Source organism: Pectinophora gossypiella, chromosome 18 (assembly GCF_024362695.1).
Source record: "Pectinophora gossypiella chromosome 18, ilPecGoss1.1, whole genome shotgun sequence".
NCBI classification, from domain to species: Eukaryota; Metazoa; Arthropoda; class Insecta; order Lepidoptera; family Gelechiidae; genus Pectinophora; species Pectinophora gossypiella.
In genome coordinates, this window is record NC_065421.1 from 6,420,529 (window position 1) to 6,444,621 (window position 24,093).

The 24,093-nt window shown below is 36.8% G+C and overlaps 1 protein-coding gene across 1 annotated transcript; it reads left to right on the forward strand.

Annotated features, from left to right (window-relative positions):
- Positions 1 to 14,376: 14,376 nt before the first annotated feature.
- Positions 14,377 to 22,188, forward strand: LOC126375069 (uncharacterized). The gene is made up of 2 exons (XM_050021912.1): positions 14,377 to 19,470; positions 22,027 to 22,188. The coding sequence occupies exons 1-2, from the start codon at positions 14,377 to 14,379 to the stop codon at positions 22,186 to 22,188; spliced, it is 5,256 nt and encodes a 1,751-aa protein (XP_049877869.1).
- Positions 22,189 to 24,093: the final 1,905 nt, after the last annotated feature.

The following is a 24,093-nucleotide window of genomic DNA, read 5'->3' on the forward strand; positions in this document are numbered from 1 at the left end:
TTTTTTATATTATTCTTGTTTGACGTTTTGTATGTTGATTTTGTTTTACTTCTTGTCGTTTGCTTTTTTGGTGACTGGTGAAAATATATTAAATAATTCTCAAAGCTAAGTACTTATCTGTTATTCCTTCATTTCATTTAGTTATACAGCCCACTTCATATTCATCAGCTACCACCGTAGCTCACAACTTTATTGCACAAAATCAGGGAAATACAAAAATAATATATGTTTACTTAAAATTAAAGGTGTGTTTATAAACTAATTAGAATTCACGAGTTGTACAGGGGTCCCCAAACTAGGCAATGCCTGAATCTTGGGGAACCAGACTACGAGAATATTCCCGGACATGGCATATTGGATAAAACGTCATGACACATAAATAAAAGTACGTATGTAAGGTGGTCAACTGCCTACGTGTTTAACACAAAAACCTACATTTCTGTAGCACACGTCACTCTAGACAGAGGAAGCAATTATTTTCCTTTCTCTGCTAATGACAGTCCAATTTATATGAGGACACCTAATTAATTTCCCGAGAAAGAAATAGAAATAATATTCTCTTCACGATGAAATAATAATAGACCTTCTTGCTTTGCTAGGAACGCAATCATTTTATCAAATAATGTAAGCAACGGTTCATAGAGACAATACAGTTGTGTAATAAAGTAATAAGTGATAAGTACTAAAGGTTAATAAACATCATCTCAGCATTATCCCGTTTTTCACAGGGTCCGTTTATCTGACCTGTTTAGATTTGACAGGTCCGGTTTTTTACACTTTACTAAAAGTCAATAAACATCAACAACATAACAAGCTCACTACTACATTACCAATGACGGACTTTCCAGGCTACGTTCCCTAAAAATAATATAGATGGCGCTGTCGAGGTTTAACCTGATAATTATCTCATCATCATCATCACCAGCCCATTAACGTCCCCACTGCTGGGGCACGGGCCTTCCCTATGGATGGATAGGGAGATCGGGCTTTAAACCATCACGCGGGCCCGGTGCGGATTGGTGGTTATTAACGACTGCTAATGCAGCCGGGACCAACGGCTTAACGCGCCTTCCGAAGCACGAAGGAACTCGTGATGAAATCTATTTTTTTTTGTGGTCACCCATTCTATGACCGGCCTATGATACGGCCTATAATTATCTATTTATCTAAAATTATTGTGTGATTGTACCTACTTGTAGTAAGTAGTACTTGTAGTGAATCAAAGCATAGTAATCGATTTTAGGTGTTTGTAGTTATTAATCATAAAACTATCATGTGTTGAATAACAAGTAACAATATTTCCTAATACAAGTATATTAGAAGTACCCCTTGTCCCGCTACCTGTATCCGCAAAGACTTATGTTATGTAGAAGTATACAGAAGTTGTTCTATACCTAAATTAGCAAGTAAGAATACTTACCAATAGCCACTATAAAGAGAAGTGGCACCATTTTCGATGGACCTGAAAAATAAAAAGAAACGTAATTTTAATGCAAGTTATAAAGATATAGTTTTATACTTCTAACACTAGGTATAAGTATAAATTAAATATAGAACACGTCAGTTGTTTTATCAATCTGGTCGTTTCTTTAAAAACCGTCAGAGAAATTACCTATATAATTATCCTTTCTAACATAATTACCTATATGTATATACCTATAGGCGAAGGGCTGATCACCTACATATAATCATATTGACAGGTTGTAGGTAAGTACCTCTGTACTTATGTTTGAAGGAATTTATTTTTATCACATACTTACCCGTGCTTAGGGAAACTTATACAGTGTTATTACAAATCGACGGCTAAAGATAGACTAGGTTTAAAATAGTAATCCGCACCACAAAAGAAGTAATAATAATAAATAATAATAAAAAAGTTTATTTAGGTAAAATCTACGACACACATACACATACATTCACACACACAGACAGACAGATTCACAGATTTCGACAGATTTTAATGAAACAATTTGATAAGTCATTCAATTATAATAAATCAGTAATAAAAGGTCAGATAGGTATTTCAGAGTGACTATCACTCGCAACTTGCTCTTCATAATTATGAGTTATTCCGTTCTAATACCAAAAACTAATACCATTTGGTATTAGTGTATTTTCGAATTTATTTTCAATTCTCAACGAGTACCACATTTTAAAACTAATACCAAAACAAGTATGAAGGAATTAGGTACAGTCAGGTTCAGTAAAGTTAAAATGCTTTGAGTTGTGATTTCAAGTAATGTTTAATCAATATTAGGGTTTGATATACATACTTTTCCTCTAATTCGTCATTTTTAGAGATTAAGAGATATCAGATAATTAACTGTTACCATTCCAAGTCCAACAAAATTATAATATTTCCTACCTATGTACAAATTAGTATTTGGTATTAGAACGGAACAAATGCAACTATTGAATTTTTATTTTTATTTATTTTTTACTGTTTTTGATTTCGCAATGAGCATTGGGGAAAAGTTACTATTGTAAACTTATGCTTATGTAGAGTTTCGTTCCTTTTTTTTCTTTTATTTAGGGGCTTTTAACAAAGTTTGTTATGCCAGCCCCATCGATGAAGGCTGTTTAGAACTGATGAATATCAAATCAAATGTTTATGTAGGGCGTTTCGTTACTTTATTTTTTCTCAAGGTTTCTCAAATTGTCAGCTAAATTATAAGGGCAGCCGTCTCAGAGCAACATTATTTACATTAACATTAACAATTTTACATTAACAATTTTCATCCAGTGTAATTGGTTCGCTTATGAAACACATTAATCCCAAGTTTCGTACTTCATTGCTTGTGAAAGAAATCTTGTAAGTATATTAGTTTGTTTGTAATCATGATATATGTATATTGTTTTAGGTTTACGCGGTTATTATCATAATTAAAACACATAATAACGGGTTCTTACCGCGTTTAAATCAGAGATATGAGACTCCCGATATTTCGACACTATTTCAAGTGCCATGATCACAGGACGACTGATGAGATTGGAGTGGAATAAGTAGATCCATAATTTTCTACGAGCAGACATATCTGTATACCCTCTTTCTTTGCCGCTTGTTTTATGTATTTGATATCGGAATGTTCGAAACCATCTGAACTCGCACCAAACTCACTACGACAAACCGCACTCACAGTGTCCTCACATTTTGTCACCACATTAGGCCGTTTTAAGCTTTTTACAACACTTACTGGGAGTCTCATATCCCTGATTTAAACGCGGTAAGAACCCGTTATTATGTGTGTTAATTATCATGATATATTATTTATGCATTAGTGCTTTTTTATTATTTTTTTAGTATTTTTGCTATTTTTATGCATTAGCATAGTATAGAATGGCAACTTTCCGCTCCCCACCAACGTCTGAGCTAGGTTTACCTCACCCCCTCGGACATAGTTTAGTCTTCAATTGTATGACACACACACAGAGATGCGCGTGTACGATAACGCCAATGTGTTGTCTGTGTAAAACGAGGTGTTTTGTATGAAGTGTCCGGGATGTGGCATTAGTACTACGCTTTCCTGGAAAGCTGGCCGGAGGAAACTCTGGAAAGAGAATCCTGGAGGAAATAGAAGGAGGCCTTTGCCCTGAGAGAAATGTCAGTTCTAAACATTACAAACACTTACGGATACGAGTACATAAACAGCCTATATACGTCTCACTGCTGGGCACAGGCCTCCCCTCAATCAACCGAAGGGGGTATGGAGCATACTCCACCACGCTGCTCCAATGCGGGTTGGTACGGATATGAGTAGTCACTTTTAAATAAACTTTAACAGCTTAAAAACAAAAACAAAATTTAAAAGCAAACTACCCGTAATATACAGTTTTATCTATTTAATCGGTTCATCTTGGTCCTTGGTCAGGAAGTAATTAAAAGCAAAACTAAGTACATTTTAAAAGACAAAGTTCTGGTCTTACTACATCAAGCCTCTCCCAATCACAAAGCCTGACAAATGTAGCTAGGTTAAACCCGTAACATTGTACCTTGTAACTTTATCAATAAAGACTCTAATTGACGTACTTTTGGAAAGAACTCGAATATTTATCGTCAATCTTCGTTCGTTTTGATGTTTCTAAGAAGTCTTACAACTTTGTACCAAACACCCTCAAATTAGATCGTCATACTTGAAGGTGAAGTTATTTTTCCAAGTTATTATAAGAAAAACATGTTCTTGAATATCATATATTATCGAAAGTCATTTTTCTAAGCGAACCCGAAAAAATTCGTTCTAAGCGACAAGTACACCAATTACTGTCCTACTACCTACGAAATTCTGATAAAGAGAAATCTAAAACTCCAGAAAAACATTATTTTTTCTACGAATCTTAATCAAGATAACGTACTTAATAATTCCAACATTTTATCATGTTTTAGTGTGCTTTTTCGTACAATCAGTATGTAAGTAAGTGCAATTTCGTTTTCGGTCAAGAAGTTAATGCCATTTGCGGCAAATCTACAATAATTCGTATCGCCACATTGATTTCATGTCTTGAATTTTAGTAAAAGCAAATTATTTCACTAGTTGGCAACTAGCCTATTAGAAAATATTATTACTTACAAGTAATTTTATTATCGTAAAATCTAGACTAACAACAATTTACTAATTATGGGATCATGTTTAATCAAGTCTATGCTATTTTTATCTAATATAATTAAATCATGAATAACTATCAAAAAATAAAATAAATTGTTGTTTTACTTATTATAATTGTATCTAACTCTGCCAAAATCTATTCTTAACCGACTTCAAAGGAGGAGGAAGTTCTCAATTCGTCAGGATCTTTTTTTTATTTATATTCGATGGTCAAGGTGTTTAGGAAGGCAAGGTGTGTCAGGGGGTTTAAAAGGCCACATGGAAGTAATTCATTTAAAAAACAATATTGCTATTTGTCATTTGTTTGCATTGCGCACTTAATTTATATGCGAAAAATGTCAAATAGCAATATTACTTTTTAGATGAATTTAATGTGGCCTTTTTAACTCCTTAACACACCTTGCCTTTCCAGACACCTTTACCATCGAACTATAGGCTGCTAGTCAATTTAAGAGACTCACTGGGGTGGGTGTCACTCTGTTGTGAGTGGAGCAGCGCGGTGGAGTAGGTTTGGTACCTCCTCCGATCCACAAAAGGAAGCCTGTGCGCAGAATATACTTGGCTGCTTATGTATGCTATGTTTATTTATATCGTCTCAAACTCACAACTAATATTAACAACCATATTCAAAACACTGTGTTAATGTCTCTAACATTTACCTCGGAGGCCTCCCGGAAGTGCATTTTCACTCAATATTCCGCCATCGAGCAATATTGCCGTAAAATATTCAAAGGCTCGTCGAGTCTCCACGGACTTCGACTAATGAGAGGTATTCAAAAATCAATAGCGACGCTAAAACGATGTTAATTAGTACTAAATAGAAAAGCCAATTTGTTGCCTTGAAAGTGTACCATAATTTAATTATTATTTATTTATAATAACATAATAAAGTACAATTGTAAGGTAAGCTCTTGATAATACATCATATCTTATATGAACGAGTAAATTATCTAATATTTTTTTATTTATTTCTACACGGATCATGTGTCATCAGAATTTAGTCTTTCACTATAATATTATGGTTAATCATACTTATTTTAGAGCTTCAGGACTCTCCTCAGTAATCCTGGATAATAATGCCACATTAAAACAATTCATCTAAGCAATATTGTTTTTACTGACTTCTAGGAGTTTGTAGGGATTTCATCATTATGTTGTGGATATTGCTCCAATCCGCACTATACGGTTTTGCCTCTTCCTTTTTGATGCGAACAGCGAAGGACTGGAACTGTCTGCCGTCGTCTGTTTTTCCAACTCGCTATATCTGGGAGTCTTCAAAGCTAGAGTGAATAGGCATTTGCTAGTTAAGCGTGATCCACCCTAGACCACATCGTCACGTACCATGGTGAGATAGTGGCCAAAGCGAGCCTATTTCATTTTAAAAAAATATGCGCAAATATCAAATAGCAATACTTATACATTGTTTTAAGTTTACGCGGTTATAGACGGGTTCAAATTATCGAGCATGTGGAATCCAGTGTTGTAAAAAGCTTAAAGCGGCCTAATGTGGTGACAAAACGTGAGGACACAGTGATTGCGGTTTGTCGTAGTGATTTTGGTGCGAGTTCAGATGCTTCCGAATATTCTGATATCAAATACATAAACAAGCGGCAAAGAAAGAGGGTAGACAGATATGCCCGTAGAAAATTATGGATCTACCTACTCCACCCCAATCTCAACAGTCATCCCGTGATCATGGCACTTGCAACAGTGTCGAAATATCGGGAGTCTTATATCCCGTGTTTTAATTAGCAATACTTATTCCTTTTTAGATGAATAGCTTCGATGTAGCTTTTTTAAACCCCCATGATAACTCTGCCTATTCAGATAGAAAAAAGATATTATTACATTTACAACAAGCACACCAGTTAACAACAAGTTAGTAAGTAAGTAATTTAAGCAACATGCTACATAATTAAATACGTATGCCGTGTTCAGAACTTAGCTAGGTACAAACATTATGTTTCAAACATCATCATTATGCAAAACAAGTTACTTCATCCATCAGCTTTAGTAACATCACATATCGGTTACATGTGTAATATTAATATTATATTCTTCTTTATTGTATACCATAGTTAGGGGGTAAAGTGATAGCTTAGAACTGTGGTAGCCCAGTTGGAGTCACAGCAAATGCAGCTGATCGAATCCCAGCATGGGCCTTAACAAATTTGTTATGGAATTCATGTTTAGATCATAAAACACTATAACAGGCAAGCAGGATAGCTCTACATTTTTATTTTTTTTAGCTAGTAGTTTTTGTTTAGCTTTTGCAGTTTATTTACCTTGTATTTTTTTTATTATTACTCTCAATTATCCTTTAAAAACTCGCCAAGTTCTTGTCAACTAGAACAAGCAATTTCCAACTGAGATTCTTCAAACCTTTTTACTTATTAAACTTACAAGGCACCTAAACCCATCATACTGCGGCGGCATTTCATTCATTACTCGCATTCTAATTTAACTGTCAACTATAGTTGCCAGCCGTCATCCCCTTTACGGGACAGGAGACGCGGGGCACAGGACAAGGTATGTCCCGTTCGGATCTAAATTGTGGTCAACTTGACGGAAATAGGCGGGAAATTAATACCCGAGGTTATTCGGTAAGTAGATATGAATTTGAATATTTCATATTTAGAATAAGTTCTAAAACTAAGCTGTGTGTAGTAATATTTCCCTCATTCAGCGGTTATCGCTATCAACCTACTAGGGTCGATTAATTCTTTCAAATATGCTTCCTCTCAGACGACTCCCTGAGCCAAGGACCGCGCCCTACTGGGCACCTTCAGGCCTGTTGTCTTAAATTTTGTACCGGGTGAGAGCCCTCAGCGCACCCTATTTGTCCGGCCAAGTAGTTAATGCCATTTGCGACAAATCTTCAATAAGTCACGTCAAAAAAACGTAGTAGGTAATACCTATTCTTCCTTATTGTTTGTCTGCGTGGGAATGAAACTTAATGGGTCTGTAAAGTTATACTTTATTTTGTCTATAATCGGGACTATAAACTTCGAGTTTTTACCATGACCCCTGTTAGTGACTTTAGAGACGTTGAAACAAAGTTTGAAAGGGAAAACTGGAGACAAAATAGTTTTTAAGCAGCCTCCGAAAATATCGATTTATATAAGTAATGGCAAGTCTTTAACAGGTTTTTTTTCGTATTTTAAGGGTTTCTAATGGACAAAGTAAAGTACGCTACGAAAAATGAAAGCCTTAATAAGAAGGAATTTATTTTTATCACATACTTACCCGTGCTTAGGGAAACTTATACAGTGTTATTACAAATCGACGGCTAAAGATAGACTAGGTTTAAAATAGTAATCCGCACCACAAAAGAAGTCGACAGATTTTAATGAAACAATTTGATAAGTCATTCAATTATAATAAATCAGTAATAAAAGGTCAGATAGGTATTTCAGAGTGACTATCACTCGCAACTTGCTCTTCATACTTATGAGTTATTCCGTTCTAATACCAAAAACTAATACCATTTGGTATTAGTTTATTTTCGAATTTATTTTCAATTCCTAACGAGTACCACATTTTAAAACTAATACCAAAACAAGTATGAAGGAATTAGGTACAGTCAGGTTCAGTAAAGTTAAAATGCTTTGAGTTGTGATTTCAAGTAATGTTTAATCAATATTAGGGTTTGATATACATACTTTTCCTCTAATTCGTCATTTTTAGAGATTAAGAGATATCAGATAATTAACTGTTACCATTCCAAGTCCAACAAAATTATAATATTTCCTACCTATGTACAAATTAGTATTTGTTATTAGAACGGAACAAATGCAACTTTTGAATTTTTATTTTTATTTATTTTTTACTGTTTTTGATTTCGCAATGAGCATTGGGGAAAAGTTACTATTGTAAACTTATGCTTATGTAGAGTTTCGTTCCTTTTTTTTCTTTTATTTAGGGGCTTTTAACAAAGTTTGTTATGCCAGCCCCATCGATCAAGGCTGTTTAGAACTGATAAATATCAAATCAAATGTTTATGTAGGGCGTTTCGTTCCTTTATAAATCGTAAATTCGATTTGAGTATCGATGGTTTCTCAAATTGTCAGCTAAATTATAAGGGCAGCCGCCTCAGAGCCATATAAATAACATTAACAATTTTCATCCAATGTAATTGGTTCGCTTATGAAACACATTAATCCCAAGTTTCGTACTTCATTGCTTGTGAACGAAATCTTGAATATTAGTTTGTTTGTAATCATGATATATGTATATTGTTTTAGGTTTACGCGGTTATTATCATAATTAAAACACATAATAACGGGTTCTTACCGCGTTTAAATCAGAGATATGAGACTCCCGATATTTCGACACTATTTCAAGTGCCATGATCACAGGACGACTGATGAGATTGGAGTGGAATAAGTAGATCCATAATTTTCTACGAGCAGACATATCTGTCTACCCTCTTTCTTTGCCGCTTGTTTTATGTATTTGATATCGGAATGTTCGAAACCATCTGAACTCGCACCAAACTCACTACGACAAACAGCACTCACTGTGTCCTCACGTTTTGTCACCACATTAGGCCGTTTTAAGTTTTTTACAACACCTACTGGGAGTCTCATATCCCTGATTTAAACGCGGTAAGAACCCGTTATTATGTGTTTTAATTATCATGATATATTATTTATGCATTAGTGCCTTTATTATTTTTTTAGTATTTTGGCTATTTTTATGCATTAGCATAGTATAGAATGGCAACTCAACCTCGGACATAGTTTAGTCTTCAATTGTATGGCAACAGACGACACACACACACACACACACACAGAGATGCGCGTGTACGATAACGCCAATGTGTTGTCTGTGTAAAACGAGGTGTTTTGTATGAAGTGTCCGGGATGTGGCATTAGTACTACGCTTTCCTGGAAAGCTGGCCGGAGGAAACGCTGGAAAGAGAATCCTGGAGGAAATAGAAGGAGGCCTTTGCCCTAAGAGAAATGCCAGCTCTAAACATTACAAACACTTACGGATACGAGTACATAAACAGCCTATATACGTCTCACTGCTGGGCACAGGCCTCCCCTCAATCAACCGAAGGGGGTATGCAGCATACTCCACCACGCTGCTCCAATGCGGGTTGGTACGGATACGAGTAGTAACTTTTAAATAAACTTTAAAAGCGTATAAAACAAAAACAAAATTTAAAAGCAAACTACCCGTAATATACAGTTTTATCTATTTAATCGGTTCATCTTGGTCCTTGGTCAGGAAGTAATTAAAAGCAAAACTAAGTACATTTTAAAAGACAAAGTTCTGGTCTTGCTACATCAAGCCTCTCCCAATCACAAAGCCTGACAAATGTAGCTAGCTTAAACCCGTAAAATTGTACCTTGTAACTTTATCAATAAAGACTCTAATTGACGTACTTTTGGAAAGAACTCGAATATTTATCGTCAATCTTCGTTCGTTTTGATGTTTCTAAGAAGTCTTACAACTTTGTACCAAACACCCTCAAATTAGATCGTCATACTTGAAGGTGAAGTTATTTTTCCAAGTTATTATAAGAAAAACATGTTCTTGAATATCATATATTATCGAAAGTCATTTTTCTAAGCGAACCCGAAAAAATTCGTTCTAAGCGACAAGTACACCAATTACTGTCCTACTACCTACGAAATTCTGATAAAGAGAAATCTAAAACTCCAGAAAAACATTATTTTTTCTACGAATCTTAATCAAGATAACGTACTTAATAATTCCAACATTTTATCATGTTTTAGTGTGCTTTTTCGTACAATCAGTATGTAAGTAAGTGCAATTTCGTTTTCGGTCAAGAAGTTAATGCCATTTGCGGCAAATCTACAATAATTCGTATCGCCACATTGATTTCATGTCTTGAATTTTAGTAAAAGCAAATTATTTCACTAGTTGGCAACTAGCCTATTAGAAAATATTATTACTTACAAGTAATTTTATTATCGTAAAATCTAGACTAACAACAATTTACTAATTATGGGATCATGTTTAATCAAGTCTATGCTATTTTTATCTAATATAATTAAATCATGAATAACTATCAAAAAATAAAATAAATTGTTGTTTTACTTATTATAATTGTATCTAACTCTGCCAAAATCTATTCTTAACCGACTTCAAAGGAGGAGGAAGTTCTCAATTCGTCAGGATCTTTTTTTTATTTATATTCGATGGTCAAGGTGTTTAGGAAGGCAAGGTGTGTCAGGGGGTTTAAAAGGCCACATGGAAGTAATTCATTTAAAAAACAATATTGCTATTTGTCATTTGTTTGCATTGCGCACTTAATTTATATGCGAAAAATGTCAAATAGCAATATTACTTTTTAGATGAATTTAATGTGGCCTTTTTAACTCCTTAACACACCTTGCCTTTCCAGACACCTTTACCATCGAACTATAGGCTGCTAGTCAATTTAAGAGACTCACTGGGGTGGGTGTCACTCTGTTGTGAGTGGAGCAGCGCGGTGGAGTAGGTTTGGTACCTCCTCCGATCCACAAAAGGAAGCCTGTGCGCAGAATATACTTGGCTGCTTATGTATGCTATGTTTATTTATATCGTCTCAAACTCACAACTAATATTAACAACCATATTCAAAACACTGTGTTAATGTCTCTAACATTTACCTCGGAGGCCTCCCGGAAGTGCATTTTCACTCAATATTCCGCCATCGAGCAATATTGCCGTAAAATATTCAAAGGCTCGTCGAGTCTCCACGGACTTCGACTAATGAGAGGTATTCAAAAATCAATAGCGACGCTAAAACGATGTTAATTAGTACTAAATAGAAAAGCCAATTTGTTGCCTTGAAAGTGTACCATAATTTAATTATTATTTATTTATAATAACATAATAAAGTACAATTGTAAGGTAAGCTCTTGATAATACATCATATCTTATATGAACGAGTAAATTATCTAATATTTTTTTATTTATTTCTACACGGATCATGTGTCATCAGAATTTAGTCTTTCACTATAATATTATGGTTAATCATACTTATTTTAGAGCTTCAGGACTCTCCTCAGTAATCCTGGATAATAATGCCACATTAAAACAATTCATCTAAGCAATATTGTTTTTACTGACTTCTAGGAGTTTGTAGGGATTTCATCATTATGTTGTGGATATTGCTCCAATCCGCACTATACGGTTTTGCCTCTTCCTTTTTGATGCGAACAGCGAAGGACTGGAACTGTCTGCCGTCGTCTGTTTTTCCAACTCGCTATATCTGGGAGTCTTCAAAGCTAGAGTGAATAGGCATTTGCTAGTTAAGCGTGATCCACCCTAGACCACATCGTCACGTACCATGGTGAGATAGTGGCCAAAGCGAGCCTATTTCATTTTAAAAAAATATGCGCAAATATCAAATAGCAATACTTATACATTGTTTTAAGTTTACGCGGTTATAGACGGGTTCAAATTATCGAGCATGTGGAATCCAGTGTTGTAAAAAGCTTAAAGCGGCCTAATGTGGTGACAAAACGTGAGGACACAGTGATTGCGGTTTGTCGTAGTGATTTTGGTGCGAGTTCAGATGCTTCCGAATATTCTGATATCAAATACATAAACAAGCGGCAAAGAAAGAGGGTAGACAGATATGCCCGTAGAAAATTATGGATCTACCTACTCCACCCCAATCTCAACAGTCATCCCGTGATCATGGCACTTGCAACAGTGTCGAAATATCGGGAGTCTTATATCCCGTGTTTTAATTAGCAATACTTATTCCTTTTTAGATGAATAGCTTCGATGTAGCTTTTTTAAACCCCCATGATAACTCTGCCTATTCAGATAGAAAAAAGATATTATTACATTTACAACAAGCACACCAGTTAACAACAAGTTAGTAAGTAAGTAATTTAAGCAACATGCTACATAATTAAATACGTATGCCGTGTTCAGAACTTAGCTAGGTACAAACATTATGTTTCAAACATCATCATTATGCAAAACAAGTTACTTCATCCATCAGCTTTAGTAACATCACATATCGGTTACATGTGTAATATTAATATTATATTCTTCTTTATTGTATACCATAGTTAGGGGGTAAAGTGATAGCTTAGAACTGTGGTAGCCCAGTTGGAGTCACAGCAAATGCAGCTGATCGAATCCCAGCATGGGCCTTAACAAATTTGTTATGGAATTCATGTTTAGATCATAAAACACTATAACAGGCAAGCAGGATAGCTCTACATTTTTATTTTTTTTAGCTAGTAGTTTTTGTTTAGCTTTTGCAGTTTATTTACCTTGTATTTTTTTTATTATTACTCTCAATTATCCTTTAAAAACTCGCCAAGTTCTTGTCAACTAGAACAAGCAATTTCCAACTGAGATTCTTCAAACCTTTTTACTTATTAAACTTACAAGGCACCTAAACCCATCATACTGCGGCGGCATTTCATTCATTACTCGCATTCTAATTTAACTGTCAACTATAGTTGCCAGCCGTCATCCCCTTTACGGGACAGGAGACGCGGGGCACAGGACAAGGTATGTCCCGTTCGGATCTAAATTGTGGTCAACTTGACGGAAATAGGCGGGAAATTAATACCCGAGGTTATTCGGTAAGTAGATATGAATTTGAATATTTCATATTTAGAATAAGTTCTAAAACTAAGCTGTGTGTAGTAATATTTCCCTCATTCAGCGGTTATCGCTATCAACCTACTAGGGTCGATTAATTCTTTCAAATATGCTTCCTCTCAGACGACTCCCTGAGCCAAGGACCGCGCCCTACTGGGCACCTTCAGGCCTGTTGTCTTAAATTTTGTACCGGGTGAGAGCCCTCAGCGCACCCTATTTGTCCGGCCAAGTAGTAAATGCCATTTGCGACAAATCTTCAATAAGTCACGTCAAAAAAACGTAGTAGGTAATACCTATTCTTCCTTATTGTTTGTCTGCGTGGGAATGAAACTTAATGGGTCTGTAAAGTTATACTTTATTTTGTCTATAATCGGGACTATAAACTTCGAGTTTTTACCATGACCCCTGTTAGTGACTTTAGAGACGTTGAAACAAAGTTTGAAAGGGAAAACTGGAGACAAAATAGTTTTTAAGCAGCCTCCGAAAATATCGATTTATATATGTCCAAATATTGTAATAAAATTAAAAAGTTAGTTCGTAAGAACGCTCATAGATGGCGCCACATGTATTTTAAAACGCGGTATTAAGAGTTGCATACGATTTTGTTAGGCTAAGTTGTGGCATCCAATAAATGTCTATACTCTCCGGGATTTTGGAGTTTTATTCAAATCCTGGGCTTTGGGACTCGTACGCACTCGTACAAATTGGTCCTTCAGAGCCGGAGGGTTTTTTGGTTGAATAAGCACCTATGAAAAATTGGAGTATTTAAAGTGTGAGAAATTTCAGTGACAGTGACTTAAGAAGACTTTGGTTGTGATATTGGAAAGTTAAACCCCCCCCCCCCCCCCCCCCCCTCACCTTCGTCTGGGATGGCATCAAGTGGTACTGCTAAGTGATCGACGACGACGGTACAGAGGGCGCCACAAGTAAGGTGATAGTGTTATAGTGCGAGGACAAACTGTGAGTACATTTTCCGTTAAAATTACAAGTGTTGTGGGACTTAGAAAAATTCGCCAAAAAGTGAACAGACGGGGAATCCATGCCCGATTTCAAATTTTAATTCTCACTATTTGAGACTTGTAAAAATTTTGGATCTTCGACTTCAACTTGTGAAATTTTCGAATCTTCAACTTAAAACAAATCTCGCCTATGTTATTTGAGTTTATAAATATTACTATCGTCTACAATGGCAAATAAGGAGGAGATAACAGACCTTGACGCGGATATTAGAATAATCGCGGACTTAAAAAATCAAGTTACGAGAGGATTTACCAATTTCAAAAAATCACCGAAAGACAGGATCACAGAACCATATCTTGTCACTAGATTGGAGGGATTGGAAGAACTTATAGATCGTTTTAGATTGAAACATGAGGCGATTTTAAGGAAATATGACGAAGGAACGCTGGAAGAACACGGATATCTTGAGGCAGATGTATACGCAAACAGTTATGAAGAATACTTAGACTACAAAACATCTTTAAAAAGTGCTTTAACGAAGTTTAAAAAACCTAAAGATAAGGGTAGCGATAACTCTAATAGTAATGTTAATATTGTAAGATTGCCAAAAATTACATTGCCTACCTTTAGTGGCAAATATTCAGAGTGGACATCTTTTCGAGATTTATTCACTTCTCTGGTACACAATAATTCCCAACTGGATGATGTACAAAAACTACATTATTTAAAAACGCAACTGTCCGGTGAAGCTGAACAGCTCGTTCGATCTATTCCGATAACACAAGCGAATTATAATAAATGTTGGGAATTGTTGAAGAACAGATACAACAACAAAAGACATATGTCCAATAATATATTAAAACGATTGTTTGGTCAACGCACGCTTACTGTCGAGTCTTCGTCTGCTCTTAAAGAAATTTTAGATACTACTAACGATTGTTTACATGAGTTGTCAAATTTAGGAATTAATACTAAGGATTGGGATATTATGGTGATTTATGTCATCTCTTTAAAGTTGGACGTTGAGACTAGAAAACAATGGGAGTTGCATGTCAGTGAGTCAAGCGACGACTTTCCGTCTTTAGAGCAGTTTCAGAAGTTTTTATGTACCCGATTCCGCGCGTTAGAAATGGTTGAACCTAGCAAAATAAAGCCCAAGAGTGTTTCCAGCAATGTCAGTACTAAATCATTACATACCACTACTCAACCAAAGTTATGTAAGAATTGCTCCGAAAATCATAAACTACACCAATGTAAACGGTTTACCCAAGAAGATGTGAATAAACGTCGTGAATTAGCCGCATCTCTCAATGTATGTTTTAATTGTTTGGGGAACAATCATAATAGTGCTACTTGCCGTTCGTCAATGAAGTGCCTCGTTTGTCACCGTAAACACCACACGTTACTCCATCCTCAAGGCCCAGAGATTGTTTCCAGCGAAAGTTCTGCTGGAAAAGTTAGATTAGAAACCAAACAACCGGAGTCGCCATCCACGGCGAAGGAGACCATACCTGCAATCAATTCGTTATTCTTGACTGGGAATGTTTACAGCCAAACATTATTAGCAACGGCTTTAGTTAAAGCCGAGTCAAGAAACGGGCAGTCACAAATTCTTCGAGTCCTTATTGACCAAGGATCGCAGGCATCATTTATTTCAGAAGCTGCAGTACAGTTACTGAACTTAAATAGGATATGTGCGAAAAGCACTATCTCGGGGCTGGGCGGAAGCAAGGGATTGACGTCCAAATACGTGACGAGCTGCGGCATTCAATCACTTCACGCACCAGAATTCAAACTGCGCATCCAAGCCCACGTAGTTAGCAATGTCACTTCTATTCTTCCTGAACGGAAGTTTGCTATAACGGATTGGGATGAACTCAAAGGACTACCGCTAGCTGACCCACATTTTAACAAACCTAATAAAATACATGCTTTATTAGGTGCCGAAATCTACTGCAAGATCATAAAACCGGGTTTAATGAAAAACCCCACTGATACTGCTATTGCTCAAGACACTTACTTGGGTTGGATACTATCCGGAACGGTGGGCGGCAAGCATTTTCAAACTTCGCAACAGAGTGTTGTGCTCAACACGACGGTGCAGGTGGAAGATGTCGACATACTTAAACGCTTTTGGGAATTAGAAGCAGAACCAACGCTTTCCAAAACAAAATTGTTGACTTGTGAAGAACAAGCTTGCGAAGATCATTTTAACGCCACCACTGATAGAGATGGTACTGGTCGTTACATAGTTGAATTGCCGTTCCGTTGTCCTGATCCACCCTGTAAGTATGGGAATTCTAGGGATATCGCTGTCAAGAGGTTGCTGAGCTTAGAGAAAAGGCTAAGTAAAGATGAACAGTCCAAAGAACAATATCATCAAGTTTTGAAAGAGTATTTATCTCTTGGGCACATGGAGGCGATTTCGGAGGAAAAATCTGAACAGGCTGATAAAGTGTGGTTACCACACCACGCTGTGGTTAGAATGGACAAGACCACTACCAAAACGAGAGTGGTTTTTAACGCCTCTTCCAAAGGCACCAACGGAGTCTCTTTAAACGATTCTCTGATGGTAGGACCGACCATTCAACCTGACTTAAGACACATTATGTTACGATGGCGTCTTTATCCGATCTGTTTAACAGCCGACATTATAAAAATGTATCGGCAAGTCAGAGTAGCCGATAAACACACCGACTTTCAGAGAATCGTGTGGAGGGACGACGTGGCGTCTGAGATAATGGACTACCGTTTACTGACTGTGACGTTTGGTACCGCTTCCGCTCCATATTTGGCAGTCAAAGCGTTACAGCAAACTGCTGTAGACGAAGGTCAAAACTATCCATTGGCTGCCGAAAGAGTCAAAAGGGACTTTTACATGGATGATCTGATGACGGGGTGCTACTCTGAAACGGAAGCGATTAAAATTTATCAAGAGATGAATGAGATGTTACAAAAGGGAGGCTTTACGTTACAAAAATGGTCTAGCAATATACTGGGTCTATTGGACAGTCTACAAGGAGATCTAGAGAAGAAATTAGAAATAAAGGTGGATGAAGTTACCAAAGTCTTGGGACTTACTTGGAATCGCCGCACTGATGGCTTCCATTACACGGTGAAGTTGGCGGCAGATCCTTCGGAAACTAAAAGGGGAATTATTTCAGAAATTTCCCGTCTCTATGATCCGTTAGGATGGATAGCGCCTTGCATCATAACGGCAAAAATATTTATTCAGAAGCTGTGGATCGCTGGGCTAGGCTGGGATGAAGTAGTACCCCCGGAACTTCTCCAAGAATGGAATAAGTACCGGAGTGAGTTAACAGATCTTGCTACTGTTCGCATTCCTCGCTGGTTGAGTAGCCACGAAAATGATGGACTGGAACTGCATGGTTTTAGCGATGCCTCCAATGTGGCTTACGCTGCAGTGGTGTACGTTCGTGTGATTGGCATTGATGGCAAGATAACCTCCCATTTGGTGACTGCCAAAACAAAAGTTGCTCCTATAAAGCAAGTGTCCGTTCCCAGACTTGAACTTTGTGGTGCTGTTCTGGTGACCAAATTGCTAATGGAAGTGGCCGAGGTGCTCAAGGTCGATATCAAAAATATTAGAGCGTGGACCGACTCAACCGTAGTGCTAGCGTGGTTGTGTGCACATCCGAGTCGATGGAAAACCTTTATCGCCAATCGCACGTCAGAGATTTTAACTCATCTCGACTCCCAACAATGGTCGTACGTAAAGTCCAAAGACAATCCTGCCGATGCTGCGTCTCGTGGCGTATCCCCGTCCACTTTAACGAGTGATCAACTTTGGATGCAAGGTCCAGAGTGGCTACGCGAAGAAACTATTACCTACACGAAGCCAAGTTCGATTTGCACTAAAACAGAGCTTGAGGAGAAAGAGGTCAAAGTCCATGTAGCGACAACCGCAGCAGATACTCTGGAGCCAGAATGGTGGTCCAGATTTTCTTCGTTAGGGCGTCTCGTGCGGGTAGTTGCTTACTGCCGAAGATTTTTAAATTTTAAAGATCGTTCACTATCAAAAGCTAAACCGAGGCCATATCTTACCGCAACTGAGCTCCAATCCTCGTTAATGTGCTGTGTACGGCAGTGCCAGCTCGAGTTTTTAGACGAAATTAAGTGCTTAAAAGATAATCAAGTTCCTAAAAAGAGTAGTCTAATCACCCTGTGTCCTTTTCTTGACGGTGATGGAATTTTAAGAGTAGGAGGTAGAGTAAACAATTCTGATTTACCTGAAAACAGCAGAAATCCCATAATTATTCCAGGAAATTCAAAACTTGCTAAGCTCATAGTTGCTGACGCTCATGAACGCACCTTACACGGAGGATCTCAATTAATGATAAATTTCATAAGAACTCAGTTTTGGATACTTAAAATTAAACATTTGGTTAAATCGTACGCTCGAAGCTGTGTTCGTTGCGTACGTCACAGCTCCGCAGTGGCCACACAACTGATGGGTCAATTACCTGCTTGTCGCGTTACGGCGAATAAGCCATTCCTTAATTCCGGTGTGGATTATGCTGGACCCATCCAGATGCGTTTTGCAAAAGGGAGAGGTCAACGCTCTTACAAAGGCTACATTTGTCTTTTTGTTTGTATGGCCACACGAGCGGTCCATATCGAAGCAGTTTCGGATCTGACTTCAAGGGGTTTTCTGGCAGCCTTTAAAAGATTTGTCGCTAGGCGTGGCCGTTGTTCGCATCTCTGGAGTGATAACGGCACCAATTTTGTGGGTGCTTCAAAGGATCTGAAAGCCTTGTTTGCCGCTGAACACTCTTCAATGGCTATTGAAGTGGCTGCTTCGCTGGCAAACAACGGCACTACCTGGCACTTTATCCCTCCCCATGCTCCCCATTTTGGAGGACTATGGGAAGCAGGGATCAAAAGTGCCAAATACCACCTCAAAAGAGTAATCGGTGAATCCACCCTTACATACGAAGAGATGGCGACAGTTCTCTCGCAGATAGAAGCTTGCCTTAATTCGCGTCCTATAACCCCGCCAAGTGCGGATCCGAAGGAAGCTAGCTCTTTAACTCCGGGGCACTTTTTAGTGGGGGAAGCTCTGGTTAATGCCCCAGACGTTACTGAAAATTTCGACAAAATAAGTAGTTTAAACCGCTGGCATATGACTCAGCGGATGGTACAAAGTTTCTGGAACCGATGGTCTCAAGAATACTTGACGCAGTTCTTTCAGCGTTATAAATGGAACACAAAAACTACTGAACCGCGAGTCGGAGACATAGTTTTGGTTCGTGAAATTAACTTACCGCCTGCTAAATGGCTCTATGGACGAGTTGAAGAGGTTCATGCCGGGACAGACGGAATTACGCGAGTGGTTTCCTTGAGGTGCAAAAATACTACCATTAAACGTCCCATTTCAAAGTTATGTATTTTACCTATAACCCCATGAGTCTGTTTTATTTGATTTAAAAAAAAAATCCTAAGTATTGTGCCATATTTTGAAATAAAACCAAAGGTTAAGTATTTGTTATAGGTTAAGAAAATACTAAGTTTAACTTGTTATTGTACTCAAGTTCCACCAGTTCTTTTTTTTTTGTATTTAGGTTAAGTTGTCGACGAAGTGTCATTTTCAGTTTGTTTAGTTAGAGTTAAAGTTGCATATACCTATCTTTGTTATTTTCTATGGGGATCCTTTCCCAAAACATTATATAGCTTTCATTAAAGGTTAGAACTTTTTTTTTTATATTATGTTGATACAGTCCACTTAAGCAAAGCACGCAAAGGCAAATTCGAAAATAGGGTTTCTGTACTATTTTGTGAAAAATCTAAGTTTTGTATTTTTTTTTGTTTTACGTTTTATTTAAAGGACTACGTCCTTGGTGGGCGGAATGTCCAAATATTGTAATAAAATTAAAAAGTTAGTTCGTAAGAACGCTCATAGATGGCGCCACATGTATTTTAAAACGCGGTATTAAGAGTTGCATACGATTTTGTTAGGCTAAGTTGTGGCATCCAATAAATGTCTATACTCTCCGGGATTTTGGAGTTTTATTCAAATCCTGGGCTTTGGGACTCGTACGCACTCGTACAATATAAGTAATGGCAAGTCTTTAACAGGTTTTTTTTCGTATTTTAAGGGTTTCTAATGGACAAAGTAAAGTACGCTACGAAAAATGAAAGCCTTAATAACGTCACTTTTCAATTTACCTTTTTCTCACCCCTCACACGGATCACACATACTTTAACAGCTTTACGAAAACTCAAAACCTACAACCCTTTCAGCGACAAATATATCACGGAGATTTGACCTAAAAACGGGCGCGAGGCATTCCTATTCGCATTTTTCCCGAAATACGGTATTTTAAATTTGGAACCCGTCAGCTCTGCTGTCAGGCGAAAATTGCGGTACCTGAGTGCGGGACACAAACAAATTGTTTCAATACATTGTGGCGCTAATGTAAAAGCGGAAATAATAAATGGTCTGATTAATTATAGCGAGCTACCGGGATTCGCGGGTATTTTGGGAAGATCGATACTTGCAGACTTAGAGCCTGACTTGACTTGGCTAAATTTAGAAATAGGCTTGTTAACTCTTGACATGTAACAAGTAGCGCAGTTCTGTATTAAGCTCTTGGTTTATTACGTTGACTTGTATTCGTACAAGACTATGTAGAAACGTACTGTCAAACTTATGAACAAAATTCTGCTGTGTAATAACTTACCGCATGTTAATAATAATAATAATAAGAGTAACATAGACAAAAAAATGTTTCTAATACTTCTTTGTACTTTCCTGCTTGAAATCCCGTCTGAACCTAAAATGTTTAAATTTTCTTTATGTTAAAAAATGTAGGTAAGTATAGGGATTATGCATATTTCCATATTTGTGTATACAATTTGGCACGCATTAAATTATATGATTGTGATTTTGTGTATCTTAGTCATAAAAAAACAAAACCTAAACATAGTACATTGTTCGCCGAGGGAAGAAAGTGATCGATTACCAACGAGGATGTAGTTTTAGGACCGAGATGTAGCCGAGGGGCGTAATACACCCGAGTTGGGAACTATACTACACCTACGAGGAAAATAGCTAATATTTTTATACACCTGATCAGTTTGATATTGAAAATTCTTTTAACTAGCCACAATACGCACAGACACGCGCGATTGTAGTTTTTAAATTTTTGTTCTATTATTTTTTTCTTTTGTGCCGCCTTCACTACTAACATCTTAAGCGAATTTGGATAATTATAAAAACTTTTTCATTGTATTATTTTTAAATTAAGTCTGTAATCATGTTGTCAAAAAAATTAAAAGTAAAAAACGGGCGGTGATTGATGTTCATACTACGTTTTCTTCCCGCTTATTTGTGTAATACTTTCCCTTTTTTAAAAAGGAAGAAAGCACTTTCTAAAACGGAGGAGGAGGTGTATGTATATTATTAATTGAAATAAAAATTACTGACGTCGATTTGTTTTAGACTTCGAACAATATTATATCTACAAATATTAATATAATAAACAAATTGATTGACAAATAAACGAATTCGATAAGAAAAGTTTGGAAAGTAAGAACCTACATAGGTATATCACAACTTACTTTTATTTGACAAAGTAGTTCCAATTTTTAATACACGTGTAACATTTTTTCATTGCGAAAAAAGAAAGAAATATACCTAGTATTAAGAATTAATTAATTTTAATAATTTCAAATGGAAATCTCAATTTTCATTGCGAAAACTCTGTCGGTACAGTCAGAAGGGAATGTAAGAAAAATATTTTGTTAGGCCAAAGCTCTTTGTTCCCTTCCATCGCCACCTGCACTCACAAAATTAATTCCCAAAGTTTAATTTCCACGCAAACAACGTGTTGTAAACTGTTTGAAACTTTTACAGGCACTTACCGAGTTGCAGAAACTCGCGCGCAAGTGTCCAAAGAAGCTTGTAAACTTGAAGGTGGAACACAAACACACTGTTAAATTAACGAATCATCCTGAAAAAGTTGTTGGATGTAGTTTGTGCACAGTTTTGGAGATGATCAGAACTCGCGAGAAGTGAGGAGCCAGTGGGGAGGCTGCGGCGCCGGCGGGCGTCGAGCGGAGAGGACGACGCGCGACTGAGCCGACCGTCCGACCGCGCGCTCTCATCCTATTTTATATAAACGCCTCTATATACCGATTTATATATTTACCCGCACTCATACATATTTAACTTTTTTCCCATTTCACGTCGTTTATTCCTCGTATGTAAGGCGCGGGCGTGCGCGTGTGTGCGCCGCCATTCGAACCGAACGCTCGCTCTCCTCTATTTACGTGTTTTTAGAAAGGGTAAACCTTTTATACCTTTCCTTTCTACTATTCGCTATGTAGTTGGGCGCAATGCTCTGAATACCGGCCCGTGAAATATTTCGCTTCGATTTATGAGTTTCATTTCTGCGCGTCATATTTTTTGTGGTTGGTAATGTTTTATCTGTTTCCGGAGTAATCGTAGATTGGACCTTGGGAGGCGGCGGGCCTTTGTGAACTGGAAGGGTAACTTGTGCATTCATAAATTGATTAATATTTCGATTAGTTTTGCAGTTTTCTTTTCAAAAACATAGCATCACGTCTGCTGAAGAGTATAGAATATACCAACATACACCCATAACCCACATTCCTTAATATCAATTATTTGAAATACTTCTGTAAGTAGCTTCTTCCTTTACTTTTTTTATTTTGGTAACCCAAATATCTGACAGCAGACGCACGTAGGTAGAGATATAAAATTTATGCCCGGAGGCCCCATCTCGATGCTGTTGCCGTCATTTCGGATTTACGATAGCGCAGGCCAGCACGTTGCTCTATACTCCTGATCTATATTTTTACTCATACAACCGTACACCCGCAATCTACAAAGATAGACACAGTTATTAACTTAAAAATTGTAACTTTTGATACTTTTTGTAGCTGGGCAGTGGTGTGTTATAAAATTCATATGTTCATACATAACAAAAAAAATGCAAAAAAATATATATAAAAATAAAAAAAAATGCATGGGGCAGCATATGTATATATATATATATATATATATATATATATATACATAGATACTAAGTTTCCTGCTAACATAGTTTTTAAGTTTTTTGTCACTAACACGATATGGATTTTGGTCTGAAATAAAAGTTACTATTATTATTATTATTATAACACAGTAGCATTAGTCACCAAATCTTTAAGTGAAGTAAGCCGCTGGCTTTATTTCACACTTTTCCAATTGGGAATTAAACTAGTCGTACGCTTATATTTATAGAAGTATATAGTTGTACAATATCTGATATATTATTAATTAATTAATAAACTATTAATAATCCGCTGCTGGGAATATGAAAATTCGCTTTATCGCATTTAAAAGGATATTGCCCTTTACCTACAAATCAATGATTACAATAAGACAGATGTTCTGCTGTATATTTCTGGTTAGTTCTAAAAACATAACATACCTAAGCCTATATCCCAATTAAGGTAGTCACAGGTACGATAAGCCGCAAAAGTCCAATCAGTTTCTTGCAAAGTAATAAATTAACTGGTTGCACCTAACACCTCCTGGTTAAATGTCGTTTCTGTAATACACCAAAAACACCTACAAAAACTTAAATTTTATAATTATGACAACTAATGGTACATAATTTCACCACTATTTACAAATAATGACTCTGACTCTTATGATACAGGTTCTTACCTAGTATAAGAGGCAGGGTATTTTATTGTTATACGTACCAAAATGATATTGTTTCTTTTTTTGTTTAAAGTTTGAATGTATGTTTTGAGTCAATTTTTTTTTTAATTCACTGGGCTCAGTGACTGAACTTATGCTCTTTGACTGTACATCCATCGTAAGATGAACTAAGTATCCACACCTCACCGAGCTTTCTGTTAGACCAACGTGATAGGTGGTTGGTCCTAAATATACTTGCTACGTTTAACC